Source organism: Carlito syrichta, unplaced genomic scaffold (assembly GCF_000164805.1).
Source record: "Carlito syrichta isolate Samal-C Ts95f unplaced genomic scaffold, Tarsius_syrichta-2.0.1 Scaffold39610, whole genome shotgun sequence".
Taxonomy (NCBI): domain Eukaryota; kingdom Metazoa; phylum Chordata; class Mammalia; order Primates; family Tarsiidae; genus Carlito; species Carlito syrichta.
The window spans coordinates 592,727-614,895 of NW_006983706.1; the positions used below are offsets into that span (position 1 = coordinate 592,727).

The window sequence follows — 22,169 nt, forward strand, 5'->3', positions numbered from 1 at the left end:
ACAGGCAGACTTGATGCCAGAACATAACTGCAGCAGTCAAGAAAGGCCTTTATTGACATGACACTTCTGCCCTCTGGCCTCTCAAACCCTGACTGAGCCAGAGGCAGGATCGTGAGGCAGAGAAGGAGAGAGGGCAGAGGAAACAAAGTAGAAAATCAAGACGAAAAATGTCAACAAAGCAAACCCTGTCCTTTTCCCAGGCTGGGGTTAGGGGGAAGGAGATGCTTTCAAGGGCTGAGAGATGGTAGCTCCAATATTGGGCTCAAATGGACTTTTAAATATCTGAAGAAAGTGTGATTGATCAGCAAAAGCTGAGAAAAGTTATGGATCTGCCCAAACATTCATCCAGGAGCGAGAGTGAACTAGCCAGAGTTTGTTTGAGGCCACACTGGTTAGAAAAAGTAATTTTCCTGCTTTTGTCTTGTCAAGTCCAACTCATTTAATAAGCCATTTATGTGTATACACTTGGTTTTATAGTGAGAATAGGTACAAAAGCCATTTCAATTGTTATCCTCTCCTAACCTTACCTCCTTTTCCTTGTTTTGTGTCTGGGAATGCTTTTCTTACAACCCTGAGCAGATGCTTCAGTATGGGCTTAATCTCTGATAATTAGGATGTCAGTCTAATGAAATTATTTAGTTTTTAAAAACTAGATGAGAAACAGTACCTGCTCATCTCCAATGATGAGGTAACCTGAGGCTGTGTGAAATTTAAAAGTTTGCAAAGGAAAAACAACAAAAAAAGTATATAGCCCCTACCTACGCTTCTGCCTTTAAGAGTGGTTCCATGCCTTCCCCTCTTGGCTTGGGACTGACACAGAGAGCAAATGTGAAAAATGTTAATAATACTGCAGTCCACATTACTTTTACTGGACAAATCCTTTTTTCCTTCTTGCCCTCTAAACACAAATTGGGTTCTGGGTCTCTGAGCAATTCTTTTAATTGCCAGGAGTTTTCCTATTCTTATTATAACAGGGGGAAATGGAGGAGATGACTTCCAAGGCTTTCTTCCCTTCTACCCTTGTACCAAGGAAACCAACCACAATGTTCTCAAGATATTAAGTCTAGTAAACTGTAACATTTCCTTATTTTAATGACTAAGGTACACTGCAGGATCTGAACAGAGAGGAGTTCAGTGAAACCAAAATAGCCAACAGGGTTTCCTGGGTTAACTCAAGAGCCTGAGGCTCTTTCCTCATTCAGATCACTCCAACAAAGATGTTACTAGATAAAGTTTCTTACAACACATTTTAATCCTCTCAGGAGCTTCACTGGCTATTTCTGTCTACCAAAGCTAACCTCAGTTCCTCCCTCTGCAGTTCTAGACCTTTGGCAATTCACTCTGCACATCTAATACACAGGGTTCTTTATGACTTCCAAGTGTGCATCACACACTTCTATCAAACAGAAATGACAGTCATTCCTCAAACACACCCCATCTCAGGCTGTTTTGCTCATGCCATTCTTTCGAATTTGAATGTAAATTATTCTTTATTAATTTCTACTATTCCTCATATGCAACATATCATTCAAGGCCTCCCTTCTCCATGGGACCTATTTTAAACCCCTAGCTGAGCACAATGACTTTTCACTTTGACTTCCACGATACTTTTCGTATTCATAACAGAGAACCTATCTTTTATTTTTTTTATTATTATAGCTATTCACTTCTAGACAGCAAGCTCCCTGAAGACATGGACCAAGCCATATTCTTATTTCTTCCTCTCTGAGTTCACACAAAGGAACCAGAAATCCTGATAACCAGTCTCAATAAACATGCAGCCAAGTTTGCCAGTATAATTTCAAATAGGTTAAAAATTAAAATGCTATTTACTATACCTCTATAGGACTCATTTCATAAAATCCTTCAAATTAGGACAGAATTCCACAAACAAATCCCAAGCCCAACCTGTTGAGACCCATTCAGTAAATATAAAATGTTTTAAGTGATGATAATGTGAAAAACTGCTTTTTTTCAACCCTATACAGATGTTATTTTCAATTACCATGGATTCTTAATTCAATATTGACCATATAGTCTATTAATATTTACTGCCTGCCTTGAGTGTGTCATCTTTCCAATGTGATGATAATACACTCTGTTGCAAGAGAATGAAATGTGACAATGCATGAAAAACATTAGCAGAATACCTGCATGAGGTAAGAACTCAACAAATATTAGCCACTCCCAGCCTCTTACCCATTTCCCACATGGTTCTCTTAAATGAACAGCAGGCTAATATAGTCACATCTGCAAACAGGTTTCTTCAAAGATTTCCCCACACAGAAGTTCATCTCTGTGTTGCTTGTAACAGCAAAAGATTGAAAATAATAACAATGCTTAAAAACAGGGGACAATGATAAATCTGTGAAATGGGACAGTATAGAGCCACTAAAAATGTTGTAGATAGTACTTTTAGCACTCAAGGCATATTAAATAAAAAGGACAGACCACAAAATAAAAGATTTGGGCTTTTTCTGTTAATATATACACACACAGACACACATACACATACAAAGAAAAATAACCTAGCAAGTAATAAATACTAAAGGATTAATAATGGGTTATTTTTGGTAGTTTCATTATGGGCATTTTTTTCTACTCTGTCACTCTTTAAAAAATTGTAAAATCTGGCTGGGCTCTGTGGCTCAGTCTGTAATCCCAGCACTTTGGGAGGTTGAGGCATGTGGATTGCCTGAGCCCGTGGGTTTGAAGCCAGACCGGTCAACTTGGCGAGACCTCGTCTCTACAATAAATATAAAAAAATTGGCCAGGCATGGTGGTGCATGCCTGTGGTTCTGGCTATTTGGAAGGTTGAGGCAGAAGGATAGCCTGGGCCCAGAACGGTGACCCTGGGGTGGCCGTGAGTGTACCATGGCACTCCAACCTGGGCAACAGAGTGAGACCTCAACTCAAAAAAAAAAAATTGTAAAGTCTTTTATGTTCATGTTAAACAATGCAAGTCTCATATAAATGAAAAGGAAATGTAAAGCATAATGCATAGTTCTGTCAACGCAATGTCAGATTTACCATCATCTGACATTTACAAACATAGGAAAAGAATTCCTGCTATTCCTACTCAGTATCTACATAAAATGTCATTATAGTCTAATTAATTTTACAGTAATATAAAATAACAAATACAAATTTAAGATTTACCTTATTTCATCACCACCAAAAAACGCGAGTACTTTTCACTTTTTTTATGTGCCTCCTGGTCCTCCTCTATCTATGGCCATACTATATGAAGCTATAACACTGACTTAAGTAGGCAAAATTGCATTTCATCTAAAGCAGCTATAAGAAGTTCTATTTTAAACAAATGCACAAAGAAGCAGCCAAATATGAAACATGCATGGATCATCCTTTAAGTTCCTTCAGCTTCCCTCAGAGAGGATTTCACATTAACACTTCACAAACCCATGACTGTCAAAATCCAAACTGAGAGCTGAGTGGTATATTTCTATTTTCTGTCAATAAAAAATGTTTATATTTCCCATGTGTATTGCATAGCCAAGTGATGCTCTTCATCTTGGGAATAGACACCCAAATACCATAACATGTACAAAAACACATACAATCTTCTTACCCAATTCTCAAGGCATTCATGAAGACATGCCACACTCTTGAATGAGTGCTACACACTCATACCTTTCTGAACAGATATTTTTAACTAAATCTCCCCCACATACACACACACTGCTTTGTTTCTGTAGACAAAACTGTACATGTATATATTATGCTGCTAGAGTTAAATCAGGTTACCACATAATCTGAGCAGGTTTAGATGGTTTCTTTGAAGTTAGGGATGATGACTTAGGAATAAATTTTGAAAAGTTGTGTATGTATGCACACATCTGTATATTATGGTATCTAGGGATCTATCCCCAGGATGAAGAACATCATTTTGATGTGCAATAGACATAGAACATATAGGCATTTTTTATTAACAATGCATAGAAATATACCACTTAGTGATCTTCTCAGGTATTGACAGTCATAGGTTTGTGAAGCGTCACTGTGAGATCCCACCTGAAGGAAACGTAGAAGCTTTAACTAGCATTCCAAGGGGTCCTGGCAACCCACAGTTCATGGCCCAAGGCCCTTTCAACACTCTAGTTCGATGATATGGCATTAAAGGACAAGAAGAGAAAGGTAGTAACAAGCCCCATGGCTTCTTATAAACAACAGAAACAGGCTGCTACCAAAATATGCTACCTTTCATTGGTACTGTTTTAATGCTCCTTGGAACCAGATCTGTTTTCTTGGGTCTCACTTGACACCTTTTCTCAAAACTCAATCTGCTTGGCCCTTTCCCAAATCACATAGTAGCTCTTAAGCAATGGGAAGGACTGGAGCCAGCCTAAGGATTCCAAGAAGGAATTTTTTTATGCTCCCTACAGATAAGAAATATAAGGTAACAAGACAGTCGTGATCCTGTGGTGGCCAGACAGAAGGTTAGTCATTCCCTGGGGGAGTAACTTATTCTCTGCACAGACAGACATGCCCAATCAGGCAGACAGACCAAGGGAGAGATTACCTGAACTCCATTTTGGCATTCTCCAGAAAGGAAAAGGCAGATAGCCAGGAAAAGGGGTAAGTGGAAACTAGCTTTTTTGGTTTGAAAAAATCTATTGTGGCAGAAATTCATCACTAAATTGTGCTCATCATATACAGATGCCCCTCAAAGTTTGACATCCAAGGCCCTTTCGTCATAAATGTAAAATATTAGGTCAAAAATGTATTTAATACACCTAACACACCGAATATCATAGCCTAGCCTAGACTGCCTTAATTAGGTTCAGAATGCTGACATTAGCCTACAGCTGAGCAAAATCATCCAGCAACACAGCACATTATAGAGTGCATTGTGATTGTGTGGCTGTCTAGGAGCTGCGACTCACTGCCACCATCCAGCATCAGAATAGAGTACCATGCCACACAGTGCTAGCCTGGGAAAAGATCAAAATTCAAAATCTAAAGTACAGTTTCTGCTGAATGTGTCTCGCTTAACTATCATCGTAAAGTTAAAACATCATTAAGTCAAATCATCATAAGTTGGGGGCCGTCTATATTCAAGGTGACAAATTTTCCCCACTTTCACTAACTTAAGATGACTCTTATAGCTTGCTACCTTGGCACATATTCTCTTAAATGATTCTCTAAAATTCTGTTTCTAAAGATACATCAAAATCCAAGTTCCATGCTGTTTCTGCTTCCTCAACCACTACCAATTTTAAAGTCTCCAATCAAAAAAGCTGTCAATGTTATCTAGACACTACTATTCAAAAGGGAATTTCTCCAATGTATCAAATTCAAAGTGTAGAGTCACCAAGAAGGATGAGCCACAGGAGTCCTAGCCACTTCACATCCTTCCTGGATCAAGAAAGGCTGTAAACAGAGTCCTGTGAAAGCCATGCCTTCAAGAGAATGACTAAAGCTATAGGTGAAAGATTTTGACTGGCAGTTAAGATTATAGCTCAGTGGTATTTTCTCAGAGAAGTGATGACTTATACCTGAAGGTGTTATGAAAAGGAATTCAGAAAATACCACTAAAAGCATCAAAGGTAGAGGTTTTACAGTGAAGTGGATGAACCGAAGAAAATGAACTAGAAGATACAACAGAATCATACAGAGAGAAAAATCTACAAAATTATACACTGAAGCAGCTCTGACAATGAATACCAAGGTGTAAGTGTGCCTAGTCACACAGTCCAAGGGTATTAGATGTTATTCTCATCTCCACGGATCTCTCTTCCTGTTTTGAACACCCAATTTGTAATTTTAATACATCTCTTAAGATATAGTCATATCTTAAGATCAGTGTTTTATTCCAGACACTCAAACCACCAGATCAGTGTTTTATTCCAGACACTCAAACTCTCTTCTTTTTGCCATCCTAGTAATAGCTGACTTTGCTGAACCTAACAGCACAGAGGACACACCACATGACCCTGTCTCTTTATAAGTGGCTCTCACATACATAACCATACAACCAAATGGTTGACCTCTAATATATACAATGCACGACTTGGTCTAACTCACATCACCTCAGGACTTTGACAATTAAACCGTGAACAAAAATCACAAACTTCATTCAGTCCAGATGAGAGGTATGTGTCTTCTTATCTCTACAATTTCCATCATGAAAACTGAACCTTAAGAAATAGAGATAACCTATTAGGTTTGTTCTAATTGTTAATTTTAAGTATACATGAGATGGAAGTCTAGAATCAGTTTTAACTACCTATTTAAGAATGTTCATGTTTCTGTTTCCTGTCTTTGGACATTCCCGAATACATCTCAATTATTTTTGGTGCCTCAAAGGTTAGACTATTTCCTAAATTTACATCCTTAAAAACTATGGTTTTGAAAGTAAGACATAACTCACCATAAAATTTTTCCTATATTTACTTTAGTTCTGAGCAAGCAGACCCCTAGATTGTGATATGAATATAGAAGTTGTCTCGTCATTCTGATTATTTGTCACAAACAGTAGAAGAATTCATGCTTAAAAACAAAACAGAACTTCAAGAACTTCAAGGATGGAAACTGATAAGCCGTGTCATTCAAGGTCCTTCTTAGCCTACCAGCTTTATCAGAGCAACAGAGACTCACAGCCAATGAAAAAGAGGTTTTTAAGTTAACAAAATTTGCAGCATCAGAAGATATCAGAGAGGAGGCTAAGGTGCAAAGGTAGAAACCGTATATACAACTGGAAAAATCAAACTGTTTCTAAATAATAGTCCCCAGGGCATTTTTGTAGGCTTTATGTAAAGAAAACAGTCCATTATAGCTATGCTACATTTCCTTAAGCTGAAAACTTCTTACAGAGTTTCATTGTTTAGGCTTTTATATGTCTGGCACTTGGAAGGGTGACTCTTTCCTGAAAATCACTAGAAATATGACTGGAACATTTTAATCATTCACGCTTATGTAAATTTAACAATCCTAAATCTGACTGAATTATGAAGACATTTTTTCTATACATTCACTGTCCTCTCATGTTTCTTCATGATGAAAACTCACTTGTATTTTCTTACAGAGTAGAATTTCAGGTATTTTTTTTTTTTAGATGACAGGACCTTTCCCCCCAATGAACCTAAAAGGAGACTAGGAAATAAACGATTTGGGTTAAAGAAATGAATAATTTTTTTAAGACGCTATACACAAAGCCCTCAAGTTTGAATTTTAAAAGGTGAATATAGCCAGGTGTGGTGGCTCACACCTGTAATCCTAGCACTTTGAGAGGCTGAGGTGAGAGGATTGTTTGAGCGCACAAGTGCGAGACCAGCTCAGGCAACATAGCAAGACCTCATCTCTACAAAAAAAATTAAATATGTAAATAATAAAAAGGTGAATATACAAAAGGGCACAGTTAACTGTACTGCTAGAACCCACTGCCCCCTTTCCAGTACCTCCAAATTTGCAAAGAGCATGCTGGCAACTATAGACGTCACCTCTGGTTTCCTTTACCATGTTTGGGGGCATGGTTTGAGAACTGTTACCTGAGTGATATGTGTAAATGTCTTCCTTCCTGCATGAATTAACAACTGGGTAATGTAAAGTTTATATGCTACTGCCCATAGGAACAACCACATGATGTGGACCTAGCCCAGGACTCCATTAACACATGCTTACACTAGGAATGATGGAATTTTAGTACTTGAAGGAAATTTGACATTGTCTAGTCCAACCACTTAGCTTGGCAAAGGTCCCATTGTTGGAAGAAATAAAAATCGGGATTCTTAATCTCAGTACAGAGATATTTTCACAATCACAGACTAATGACACATCAATTAAAAAAAAGATATTTTCTCCTGTGCCCTTTATTTTCATTCTAAATACCACTCCAGCAACTCACTTTCTTCAGACTTTTACCTTGGGGATTTTTCCTGTAAGATTACCTGAACTAAATCCATAGTGAACACTTTGCTGTACTTCTCTTCCTTTTGGAGGCTCTCATGAATTTGATCTTCATGGTAAAAACCATTCAGTTATTTCCACTTCCTCTCACTGTCCTCTCATTTGACTAGTGCCAAATGAATATATAAAATTGTCTCCCAGATCTATTTCCACAAGCAATCCCTTTCAGTCCCTACTGCCTTCTTACTGTGGGTGTTCCCAAGATACCATCTTCTACACCACTCCTCCATCTGCAACCTCTCCGTAGCTGGTTCCCATAACTTTGTCTCTGGCCTCTTCAAGCTCCAGACTCATGTCTCCAGGTGTTTCCTGGACATTTTTATGTTCTTATCTCCTCAAACTCAACACGTCCCCAATAAATAACCTCTCTTACCACACAATTTACTCAACTTCCTGAGAGTATCATCAGGTCACTGTTCATTCAAGTTCAAGCTTTAGTCATCTGACTCCTCCTCTACCTTTATCCAATCCTATTGATTTAAAAAAAATTTTTTTTGCTCCTTTTTGAACTCATCTTTCTTTTGGTTCTCACAAAAAACATCATGAACTAGGTTTTCATCAGCCTCCAACAAGTCTCCCTACTCCAATTCATCTTCTTCTTTCTTAAACATTTACTTCATTGCATTAATCTGTTGTTTAAAAAAAAAGCTAGCCGGGCTCGGTGGCTCAGCCTGTAATCCCGCGCCTTTGGGAGGCTGAGGTGAGTGGATTGACTGAGCCCGCGGGTTCGAGACCCGCCTGGGTAGCAAGACCTCATCTCTACATGATGAGGTCTTCAGCTGGGCGTGGTAGCGCATGTCTGTAATTCCGGCTACTTGGAAGGCTGAGGCAGAAGGATCGCCGGAACCCAGCAGGTGAGGCTGCAGTGGCCAGGAGCGGCCACTGCACTCCAGTCTGGGCAACAGAGTGAGACTCCAACTCAAAAAAAAAAAAAAGCTTTCACTTTTCTCAACTAGGACCTTCTTCTCTAACCAGATAGGTCTACTCACATTTTTCTATTGTACTTTTTCATCCCTATGCCTGCCCACAATAAATCCCACAGCTAGAAAACAATCCTCCTAATCATCACCTGTCTAAACCCTGACTTCCTTGATGGTGGTTCAAGTCCAGTCTCCTCAACAAAGTTTTCTGTTATTGTTCTTAAATTTACTACTTATATTCCACTTTTTTTGGTGCTCAATTTCCAACTACTTTATATATTAACTTTCTAAATATATCTGTCTTATCTTCTTGGTATGGCTATAGGAACCAAATCACACATATCATTATTACTTCTGAAATTATCTCAATCACTAAATATCACATAATGAAAAAAATGAGGCATAGCAGTTAAGAGAACATCTGAGGTAGAAAATTCTGAGTACAGATTCTGACTTTGTTCCTTTTCAGCTGGATGACGTTAGGCAAGTTACTTAATTTCTACAAGCTTTAAAATCTATAAAATAGAGATAATGTCACTTTCTTCACAGTGCTATTATACAGTTTAGCAGAATATGTGTATGTATGTACAAGCACACAACATTTAACACAGTGTCTGGCCCACAGTATGTTTTTTTTAACAGGTGTCTGATATGATTTTGCACACAACAGGCACTCCTCTTTGGTCAACACTTTAAATTGCAAATGTCACGCTAATTATTCTAATAACATACTGTCAAGATTCCCTTTCACATGAAGTTTTACACCACTGATCACCATATTTAATTAAAAATTACTTTTCTAAGCTATTTTCTAGTTCTATTTCTTTCAGATCTATTTCCATACACATAACCCAATCCAGTATGATTTTCAGCAAGAAGAAAGGCATGAGATTTCCTCCAACCTACAAGGCTATTATTACCAACCAAGTCTATTCAATGGCTTTAAAAAAAACACAATGGAAATGTCGCAATATTAGAAACCAACATCCTGGCCTCTTTTGGTTAGGGTGATTTTTTTTTTCCTAATGAAACAGAAAGTCTTTTATCCTTTATGCAGCAGGACACAACTTTTCCTAGGTTAAGTCATATGTTATTAAAAAATCAGATACTACGCCTCCACAGAGGTTGCAAGAACTTTCCAGTAACAATATGTATGATCTCGCAAGGGAGGTTGCATCAATGTAGGGAAAGTCAAAGCCATTCGCTCCCTCTGCCTTGTATAGACTTGGATGTCCCACAGTGATGAGCAGCCACAAGGTGACTCTCTCTCTACACCCAATACCCAAATGGCTTCCTTCCAAAATCCCAGCCTCATTCTGCACGTGTAGGCAGGGAAATTGCATGGACTTACCGCAGATGTCAGACGAGCAAGAATTTCATCACTGGTTTCTTCAGAGTCTTCCATTTTCTGATGAGACCTTTGAAAAACAAACAAAAATTTCTCTTCAGCCTTGGTTGCTCAGATCTATTTAACAGGTTAGGGGGAACAAAGGGCAAATACTGGCATTATTATATCAGTGAAAGTACTCATGCAAATAGCGTTGTGTCAGTAATGCCACAGGAGCACAATCCTGTTGAGGCCAACTGTTCCCTTGAAATCAATTAGTAAGAACCTCTTCACAATGTACCCATTGAATTCTGAGGATTCAGTATTGTTCTCCAAGTGATAGAACAGAACAACCCTGACATACCAGATTTACATATATGGGCACTCACAAAAATAGGTGCAAATACAATGTGGCTAAGTACTGAAATGCTCTCTAAGTCTAAATCTAAATGAAATTCCAATTTTGAAAATATGAAATGTGAATTTTCTATTACAATTGGGTTTCAGTCAAATTCAATTAACTACAAAAGTGATGCATTATAGGCCTACTACCATGATGGGAATCATGAAGAATTTAAAAAAAAGAACTTTGCTTTCTCAGGAGACCAAAACCCAATTAAGAAGCCAAGAAAATTATTCATGAGACATGCAACAATATAAAACCTGCTCGTTTAGAAAAAAAAAATCATCTTTCTAACTTAATTAATTAACAAAAAAATTCACCACACAAATGTCTATTCTAACACATAAAATTATCTACTTTTTATAAATAATCTTATAAATTACTTTTTTTTTGGTTTGGTCAAAGAAAAAAACTCTACTGATGCCAAATGAATATATAAAATTGTCTCCCAGATCTATTTCCACAAGCAATCTCTTTCAATGCACTCTGTGTATGTGGAGGGATTCCAGGTAATTGCCCTGCAGAATCACAGGTCAGTGATTGATTTCAATCCTGGGAACCATGGTGGGCCAGCTGGCGTGCTCGCCTGGCGGGGCAGAGGCCTGCTTCTCCCAGCTCATGGGAGAACAGGAAAGCAGCTCTTTAAGAAGGGAAGCAGCTCTTTAAGAAGAAAAAAGCTAGTTGGATCAATTCTAGCATTTACTTCTTGTTTCTGTAAATGTTATTAAACTCTTTTCAGGAAGAAAGTACACCCTTTAAATCACAGCAATGGATTACAAACCACTGCCTTCATAAGAACTGCAAGGCACGGGTATGGAGCAGGGACACTGTTGTCACATAACTCAAGTGCTCATACAGAAGAGTTTTTGAGGTGCTTGCTAACAATCTGTCCATAAACCCAAGCAGGAACAGAGCATCATAACTTGGGATATTAAAAAAGAAGTGACCTGGATAATGAGTATTTCAAACAACCAGCCGTATTGTTCAAATTCTCTACTCAAAAGTTTTCTGTATAAATTAAGTTATATTGAGAAGAGTTATATTGAAACCCTTTATAACCTAAGCCACCAAACCAAGTTGAAATGGTTAAGCTGAGATGATCGAGCAGATCTGATAGGAAATTCAGGGCCAAAGACACGAGTGACGAGAACATCAAACAAGGGCTTCTGCTGCTTCATCTGTCTCTGGAGTGACTCGTGGGCTAGTTGTGCCTTTGCATGCTTCTCAGACCCCCAACAGATCCCTAAGTGTTAGTTAACAGGCATGAGGCATTTTGCACCAGCACAGATTCGGTCATGAATCAGTTTCCAATAAGCTGGTGAAAGAATTCAGAATTCTGAGGGAAGCTCATGCCTAGGACTGATAATGGCTATTTCATGAGTAATAGTTGAGCTGATGCTGACATATAATTTAGTCTCTGTCCAGAAACAAAACTTTTTCACCAGTCTTTCAGTACAAAACACACCTTGGCAAAAATGTTTCTTAAAGAAAAATGTGCACGAGACAGAGTGATAATCTTACGAGAACTGTCCCAAAGCCCACAGCCCACTTTTGTCACCTGTCACCAGGATTTACACTCAGGACTCCTAAGTCTTCCTCCAGTTTCTGAATCTCCCTTGAGCTTACCTTGTTTCTCCATTTGCCTTCTAAGTGGCTCTAGGTGATAATTCCAGGAACTTTCTTTTCAACTACATGGGGATCTTACAAGCTAACTCAACCCAACTCACACTGAGCTCCTCTTGTCTCCTGCCCACATTGTCTCTCCCAGCACCTGTCAGGACACATGAGTCCTAGTCACCCCATGGCCACTCCCTCCCTGGTCGGTCACCAGATCCTCTCACTTCCTTTCCCTCCCCACCAAGCCTCTCTGATGATCTAGGCCCTCAACCGTGTTTGAACCAATTATTATTATTATTATTATTATTATTATTATCATCATCATCATCATCATTTGAGTTGCAGTCTCACTGTTGCCCAAGCTGGAGTGCAGTGGCATACTCATGACTACTGTAGCATCAACCTACTGGGCTTAGGCAATCCTTTCGCCTCACCCTTCCAAGTAGCTGGAACTACAGGCATGCACCATCATGCACAGCTTGTTTATTTATTTACTTATTTATATTCATTCATTCATTTATTGTAGAGACAAAGTCTTGCCAAGTTGCCCAGGTTGGTTTTGAACCCCTAGACTCAGGCAATCCTCTAGCCCTTGTTTCCCAACATGCTTTAATGACAGTCACTGTGACTGGCTCTGAATAAGTTATTTTAAACATCTTCTAACTGACTTCTTTAGTCTCTGGTTTCTCTTTTTCTTCTACAGACACCAGGAATGCAGATCTGATCCTGCTATCACCTAGACTCCAACCTTCAGGGGCTATTTCCAATGCCTGCTGAGAGTCGCAGAATTCAGAAACGCTCTTCCTTCTCCATTAATGGACAATACCCCCTTGCACAAGTAGGCACCTGCACCTCACCTGGCATAAGGGAGGGTCATGAAGGCAGGACTGGTGGTAACAGGCAGATAGTGGAAGAGCCTGAAAAGGAAGACGGAAGGGAGAAGGTAGCAATGGGCCATTCTTTCTCCCTCACCACTGAGGTCACCTTTTACCTTAAACCCTGTCTCCAACTCCAGGCCAAGGAGAAATATCAGACTCTGTAAGAAATACATTTTTACAAAATGTAGATACATTCTGACTTACCATATGTAAAAACACCACAGTACAACCCAAGAAAGACAAAGTTCTCACTGAACAGATCAAAATAGATAACGAAACAAATGTGACGGGGAGAACTAAATGTAATACTTGCATATTTTCCATTATTACTAAAGGGGATGTTTTACTCAGGGAACAAGAGAGGAAGAGAGACGCTGTGGGTCTGGTTCATCCGCGGTTAGAGGAGGAAAACCAAAAGACTCTGGTTGGAATCTACAGGTAATGACAGCAATAAGTGACACAAGACAAAAAGAGAAAGACAAAGGGAGAGACCAGCAAGGAAGCTCCATCCCTGAGGGCTTACACCACCAGATGCTCCCTTCTAGGAATCCGAGGGTTAGTCCTCAAGGTCTCTGCTTACCAACAGCCCAAGACAGACCTGGTAACTCTCCAGGGGAAAGTACTGCCTCCTGGTTCTGTATGCAGGTGTCTATAAATGTGAGAGACCTGCAATATCTAAGGGTGCCATTGTGAGGATGCAGGGATGGCAAAACCTATGATCCTCTGCCTTTGTCTCTCTAACCATCAAACTGGACACATTATCATTCTACCCACCCTCCACCCAGAAAGAATCAACAAAAAGCCCTGCCCTTCCTCGTCTTAATTGATGGTCAACTCCATCCATCTAGTTGGAAGTCATCTTCGACCCCCTCTCTCTCACACTCTGCCTTGTATCCACCCTGAAATCCTGTGGCTGTTCCTTCAAGATATATCTTCCATCTCACCACCTCTCGCCACCTTCTTCACTGCCACTGAGGTCCTGACCACAACATCTTTGACTTGGACCCAGGAGCCAGAATGGTCTTGCTGAAGTGTAAACTGGATCATGTTCTTCTGCTCAAAATCCTTAAGAAATGACTTCCCATTTCACTCCACATAAAATCAAAGTCTTTTTTATTTAAAAATATGTAATTAACAAAGATGATACATATTCAAGGTGTCCAAGGTGATGACTTGATTTACATATACATTGTGTAATGATTATCACAATCAAATTAATTAACACATCTAGGAACACTCATGCTACCCATTAGGTCTCCAGAACTTATTCAACTTGTAAATAAAAGTTTATACCCTTTGATCAACATCTCCCTATTTCCCATAGTGTCTATATACTGGACAAATCTGTTTTGCTTCACAAAGCAAATTCCTATGAAAAAAGAGAAAAGCAGAATGGTGAAAGAATAAAAATTAGATTTTTCTTGAGATTTTTAACATCATAAATGCAAACACCTGTTTACCTTCAGGAGATCATTTTTCACTGCATCAAGCTCCTAGTTAGTAGAGGAAATTTACCAAGCAATAGCAAATTGTGAATGTGACAGGTTTCATTAAGGGTCCCCGGGTATATAGTTATATATTAATTTGTAACTGAATACCATCAGATATTTTTGATGCTTTATCAGATTTGATTTGAGGATTAATGCTTAATACTAAACAGCTGCATTTCAAATACTAATAAAATCAGGCCCAGATGTTCAATTTTTGCTAAAATTCCCATACCACTCTTAAATATAGATGTACTCTGATAAAGATAAGCAATCTGTTCCCACACCTAGAATAAGCTTTGTCTATAAACAATGGAAATTTTGGAGTACTCGCTGTTTCCTTGGGAGAAGGGGTGATGAGTAATCACAAAAACTAAGACTAGCTGATTTCATAACTCTTTTTTACAAAAACAGTTTAAAGTGATAAATGGAAATTTTCTTCACCTATGATTCTTATACAAAACCTATGCCAAGTTCCAGCGTGAAAAAATTTTTAAGAAATACTCAAAAATGTTTGTTTACCCATACAGTATTTCCTCTCCTACTTCTCCAAGTGTCATGAGAATCTAATTAAGAAAAGTCAAGAGTACAAAGGGTAGGACACAGAAAGGCAGACTTGAACTTGAGCTCTCTAGTCAGGGTATTAATCTAGCCCCATTTCAGACGAGATTGGGCATGTTCAGGGTGGTATGACCATAGACCCATCTCCATTTCAGAAAATACGGATGCCAATGATTGTCCATGTTGCTTATAAACCTCTGGTGGAAAAGGAAAAATTTGGCAGGATAAGGAGAATAAAGAGGCAGAGGAGGAGTTAGTGGGGTACTATTTTATATAGAATCCAAATTTTGGGAATCATTGCTGTAGAGCTGATATTAAGTACATGACACATTCACAGTAAGAGTAGAAAAATAAGAGAAATCCAAGGCTAAGCTCTGGACTCTCCCATGTTTAGAAGTCAGTGTTTTAAAATGTAGGCTTATTATTTAGCTATGGCCAATCATATAATCTGGGACCAACAGATCAGGAGATAACTGCCACTGAAAAGACAATTTGTGACTCACAGTTCCCAGAAGGAAGGGGCAGGACACACCAGAAAGGGCTTCAAAGAGAAGCACCAGGGTCAGTCAGGAGGCATAGGGAGTGAGGAAAAACTGTGGGCAAGAACCTTTATAGTAGTTTCCAGGGAACAGAGCCGGTGAAATAGGGTAAATAGGTTGAGAACTGGTTAGTGTGAATAATTTCAGCAGGCCCTGGGGCATAGTGACAGTCCCTAGTTGTTTTTCACCTGGCTTTGGGGGATTAGGGCAGATGGAAAATGGCCCAGAGTAAAAGCCCAGTAAAAGAGGTGATTGGAATATAGGTTCAAGAATGGTAGATTTACATATGAAAGATGTGTTCCAGGTAAACTAGCAGATATACAGGTTCTGTACTATCTCTAGGAACTGGCTATCCCTGGGAGGGGCAACACAGCCCGGATGTCAAAGCATTGAAACACATGGTTAATACAGTCAGAAAATAGAAGAATTAGCAAAGGAGCCTTAAAAGGAGAAGCAAGTGGCCAGGTGTGGTAGTTCACACCTGTAATCCCAGCACTTTGGAAGGTAGAGGCAAGAGGATTGCCTGAGCCCAGGGTTCCAGACCAGCCTGGGCACTTTGGCAAGACCTCATCTCTACAATAAATAAAAAAATCAGCCAGGCATGGTGGTGCATGCCCATAGTCTCAGCTACTTGGGAGGCTGAGGTGAGAGGATCACTTGAGCCCAAAAGTTTCAGGCAGCGATGAGCCATAACTACTACTGTATTAACCGCATGCCTGGCTAATTTATTTTAATTTTTAGTGACAGGGGTCTTACTATGTTGTCTAGGCTGGTCTTAAACTTTTGAAGAGTTTTCCTGTAAAAGGGAACAGAGACATTGGGTAGTAGCTAAAGGGAAATATTAGCACATGCTAACAGGAGCAATCCAGTGGAGAGGAAGAAGCTTATGAAGCAGAAAAGAGGTAAAAATTCAGGAATGAAGTCCTTGAGTAGGGGTGCAGAGATGGGATCAGTGCACAATTTGAGGGTACTGACCCTAGATAAGGATGGGGCCATTCATCCATTTTTATCAGAAGCAAAGACAGAGTCCACCATTAGAGATGTAGGTAGGTTGATAGGATTGGTAAGTAAAACATAAGAAAGGTAGCTTTTTAAAATTTTCCTTTCAGAAAAAGAGGTATGAGGAAGGCTTGATACAATCTTGTAGGAGAAGAAATGTACTAAGAAATGAATATGACTGTGTAGCAGCATTGAAAATCCACTTAAGATTAGAGGCCATGAATATAAAATGAGACTGATTGTCCTCAGACTCCTTAACAAACCACCTCTTCCATCTGCCTTAAAATCTGATGAAAAAAGCGTACACTACAATGGCCAGTAATGACTGAAAGAGAGGAAGTACTAGTCTTGTGATTTTCTATGTATATAACTATGTCATCTCAAAGAGAGATGGCTCCTTTCCCCCTCCCAATATATGCCTTTTATATCTTTTTCCTGCCTTACTGCACAGGCTACAGTTGAAAAGAATAAGAGGAGCTATGTTAGCCTTGTTCCCATTCTGAGTGGTAAAGTGTTCAGTCTCTTATTGTTAAGCATATGGAAGTTATATAGGTTTTCTGTAAAGTTTTACCAGATTGAGGAAGTTCCCTCACATTCTGAATGAAAACTGAATTTTCTCAAATGTTTTTTCTGCATCTACGGAATCTGTCATATAATTTTTCTTGGTGAGTTACATTGAATGATTTTTGAGTGACCCACCCCTGTATTCCTGGAATAAACTTCCCCTTTTTCATGTTGTATTATTATTTTGTATGTTCCTGGATTCCATTAATATTTATTGAGGAAGACTTTTGTATCTACACTCATGAGTCATATTAGTCTGTTGTTTTCTTTCTCTGAACTTTGTCATGATAATGCTGGCCTCATAAAGCCAGGATGAAGTAGTCCCTCCTCTTCAATTTTTTGGAAGAGATGGTATAGAAATAATTTATTCCTTAAATGTTGGATTAAATTTGCCAGTACACCCATGTCAGTCCATCAGTTCCTTGTTTGTAGGGGATAAATTCAGTTACTTTAGTAGATACAGTACTATTCAGATTCTTCTTCAAGGACCATAGATAAAAATTACCTATGGTCAAATAACTTCTCCATTATATCTAGGCTTTCAAATTTATGATCAAAGTTGTTCATATTATTCACTTATTAGCCTTTAAATGTAAGTCTGGAATGATATTTCCTCTTTTAGTCCTGATAATGATAATCTTTGTTTTCTTTCTTGAACAGTTGGAAAAGAAACAGTTTCATTAGTTATTTTCTATTTTCTTTTCACTTATGTTGATGTTTATCTTTACTAATTCCTTCTTTCTGCTTGTTTTGGGTTTAATTTGTTCTTTTTTTTTTTTTTCAGTTGGAGTCTAACTCTGTTACCCAGGCGTGAGTGCAGTGGCACGCTCCCAGCCACCGCAGCCTCAACCTGCTGGGCTCCAGCAATCCTTCCGCCTCAGACTTCCAAGTAGCCGGAACTACAGAAGTGTGCTACCATGCCCAGCTAATTTTTGATTTATTGTAGAGATGAGGTCTCGCCAAGTTACCCGGGTCTCGAACTCGCAGGCTCAGGCAATCCACTCGCCTCGGCCTCCCAAAGTGTTGGGATTATAGGCTGAGCCACCGAGCCTGACCTAATTTGTTCTTATTTGGTTAGTTTTCTGAGATGTAAGCACAGATCATTGATGTGGGAATATTTATTCTTTCCTAATATAAACATTAAAAGCTCTAAATTTTCCTCTAAGTACTGCTTTCACTGCATCACATAATTTTGAGCATGTTATGTTTTAATATCCACTCTACTCAAAATATATTCTAATTTCCTCTGGAATTTCCTCTTTTAACCATGAATTATTTCAAAGTATGTAAACTTCCAAACAGTTGGAGATTTTACAAATATCTTTGATCACCGCTTTCTAGTTTAACTTTATTTTGATCAAAGAATATATCTGAATGATTCCAATTATTCCAAATATGTTTGAGCTTATAACCCAGAATATGATTTATCCTGGTGAATGTGCCATGTACATTTGAATATGATGTATATTCTTCTTTATAAATGTCAATTAGGTCAGGTTGGTTGATAGTATTGTTCAGGACTTCTAGATCCTTACTGATTTTTAAATTGACTTGTTCTACTGATTACTGAGAAATGTTTAAGTCTCCAGCTATATTTATGGATTTGTCTATTTTTCCTTGCAGTTCTGTTTTTTTCTTCATGTATTGTGAAATTTTGTTATGTGCATATACATTTAGAATTGTTATGTCTTCTTGATAAACTGGCCCTTTTATCAATATGTAATGTCTCTCTCTTTCTAATAGCATATCTTGTTCTGAAGTCCATTTTCCTTAATAATAATATAGTCACTCCAGCTTTCCTTTAATTAGTGTTTCCATAGGATATCTTTTTTTATCCTTTTATTTTTAACCTATCTATGTACTCATATTTGAAGTGGGGTTCTTGTATTTAACATATAGTTAGGCCTTCTTTTGAAAAACAAAATCCAAAGAAACAATATCTTTTAATTAGTGTTTATATCATTTACATTTAATGTAATTATTGGCTGATTGGATTTATATCAACCATCATTTTAATTATTTGCTTTCTCTATATTTCCTGTTTTATGTTCCTCTGCTGCCCCTTTGTCTTAATTTGAATTATTTTAATTTATTATTCAATTTAAATTTACTTCTACCTACATCTCTTTCCCTTAAGTTGTTGTTCTTGAATTACAATATACCCACTTAACCTTTCACAGTATACTAAGAATTGATATTTTACCGTTTTAAGTAGTAGAAATCTTAAAGTTGTATATGCCTCTTTACTCTTACTCAATTATCTTTTGTTATAGTTGTAATATGTATTATATCTACATGCATTGAAAAGTCCACCAAATATTATGTTTACTTTTAATAGTTATATATATTTTAAGAAAGCTGAAAGAAGAAAAAATACCTTTCATTTTTACCCAACTATTTTCCATTTTTGTTGCTTCTCCTTTATTCCTGAATTTCACCTTTTCCTCTAGTATCATTTCTATTCAACCTGAAAAACTGTCTTTAGCATTTCTTTCAGCTAGCAATGAAATTTGTAAGTTTTCTGTCAACTATGAATGTCTATTTCATCTCCATTCCTGAAGAGATTTCACTGTAGAGAATTTTGAATTGACAGCTATTTTCTTTTTATATTTTAAAGATTTTGTTCCACTGTCTTCTGGCCTCCATGGTTTCTCATGCAAAACCTCTAATAATTTGAATCATTACTCCTCCTATAAGTAAGGTGTCATTTTATTCTAGCTACTTTCAAGAATTTTTTGTTATTTTTTTCGCTGTTTATGAAGTATCTAGAAGTATGTTTCTTTGAGTGTCTCCTCTTTGGGACTCACCAAGCTTCTTGAATCTATAGAATTGTCTCACTAAATTTGGGAAGCTTTTGGCCATTATTTCTCTAAACATGTTTTCTAATTTCTTTGTCCTCTCTTGGAATACCAACATGTGTTAGATTTTATGACACTGTCCACCAAGTCCCTGAGACTGTTTATTTTTTTCAATACTTTTTCTCTGTTCTTCGCACTGGATAATTTATATTGATTTACAAGTCACCTCCACTTCACTATTGAGGAACTTCAACAAACTTTTGATTTCAGGTATATTTTTCTAGTTCTAAAATTTCATTTGGTTCTTTTTATTTTTTCTACTTCTTGACTCAGAACTTTTATCTCTCTATTAATGTTTATGTTTACTTAATAGAACACAGTTAAAATGGCTATTGTTAGGTCTTTAATAATCTAATATCTGGGTCATTTCAGGATTAACGTTTGTTGCTTGTCTTTTCCTTTGACAACTGGTCAAACTTTCCTAGTTATTTCATGTCAAGTAATTTTGTATTGCATCCTGGCCATCTTGACCATAATGTTGTGCAGACTCAATGATTCCAATTTCAGTTCAGCTTTCAAATTCTTTTCTAGGTTGCTTTGGGTCTTTCCCACAGATGTACAGCTCAGAAGTGAACCCACATTTGTATGGTTCACAAACAAAATAAACAAAACCCCTTCTCTCACTCTCCCCTCTTCTGAATTCCCCTATACTTTCCCACAGGGCCCTTTTTGCCCAGTTCTAGCCAAAAAACAGCATTCCTTGTTCCATGTTGGCTTTTAGCTGCCTGTACTGCCATCACCATAGAGCTCTGAAACTGGGCCAAGCTGCAAGAAAAAAGTGGAATAAAGACAAAGGTTTCCCCACGCCCACCCTTAACACTGTTTGAACCATAGGGGGTGTATTTCTCTGATTCTTGCCAGAAAAACGGGGTTTCAGTTGGGGATTTTTACACCTGTGCCGCCATTGCCTCCATGCTCTATAGTGGGGCTTGCCTTTGAGGCAAAGCTATAAAATAAAAGAAACTGCAAAAGGGGAAAATTCACACCCATGTAGCCCACTTCTTCAAGGTTTCAACTCTTTCTGTAATCTGCCTGCTTTTGCTTACTTTGTAGAGGCCTCAGTTAATTACTTTTTGTAATTTTCCAAGAGGTTTTAGCAGTAATCAATACAAGATATGGGCTATAGTGTATAGCAGGCTTACTCTATCTTGGCCTGAACCTGAAATCCCATCAACAAATTATCATTTACAAGACTCTTCCATGAAATTCATGATTGATTATCTTGCCATATTTGACTTCTCATAAACAAAAGGTCAAAAAATGAAGGTTTTCAGATTAAAAAAAGAATATATAAGCTGAAAATATGTGAGCCAGTTCTAGTCTTGAATGAAATGAGATGATGAAAATGCATAAAACACAAAAGGCAGGAAGAACCTATAATACCAAAAACTAATCTTCTGTAGCTGGAAAGAGTTGAATATTCCACACAGTAATTGCCTATTTTCAACAGATTTAGAAACACACAGGACAAAATATTTCCACTTCTCAGAAGGTATTTTAATTTTCCCCACTGTTTCAGAACCTTCATGATGAGCTCCTAAGTGCCATATCGGCACACTGCCTCCTACCTTGTTCTCTATATGAATCAACTGCGTTCCCTTTTAGACCCTGAAGGTCCTACATTATTTATGTATCTTCATATGTCACAGGGCCAAACACAGTACTTTACACAAAGCTGATGATCAGTAAATGCCTGTTGAATGAGTCACTCAGCAGGGTTTTGGTGACATGTGGTTGTCTTTTCCCTGACTCTGCTCCCTGAGTCTCTTCCACACCTAAAAATTAAGAACAAATTGAACTGTCTCGGAAATCCCTTCTGGACATAAATACTCATGAAGGTAAATTTGTGGAATTGTCAGAAGTGTCAGCCAAGTGTGATAGGTACCATGTTTGGTAAAATCTTCTTTATGTCATGGTAATATTAACCAGGTCAGGATACAGAGGAGGTTGCTTCAGCAAAGCCACATGGCTGACCATAGTGTCTGTAAGAGTCACAGCCAGACCCTGGGAGCATCAGCAATGCCAGCAGGCATCCTGGAAGGCAGATCAGCCAGGCAGGACCATCAGGTGTTAATCAAGCCGAGAGAGAG

General features: G+C 38.2%; 1 protein-coding gene across 2 annotated transcripts in view; it reads right to left on the reverse strand.

The window, feature by feature from the left end:
* Positions 1-22,169, reverse strand: part of RAPGEF5 (Rap guanine nucleotide exchange factor 5) — a 192,144-nt gene that overhangs the window by 156,345 nt on the left and 13,630 nt on the right. For both annotated transcript variants that reach the window (XM_021719215.1, XM_008047898.1), the window contains exon 5: positions 10,198-10,264. In XM_021719215.1, the coding sequence (XP_021574890.1) occupies positions 10,198-10,264 (67 nt within the window). The remainder of the gene's footprint in view (positions 1-10,197; positions 10,265-22,169) is intronic.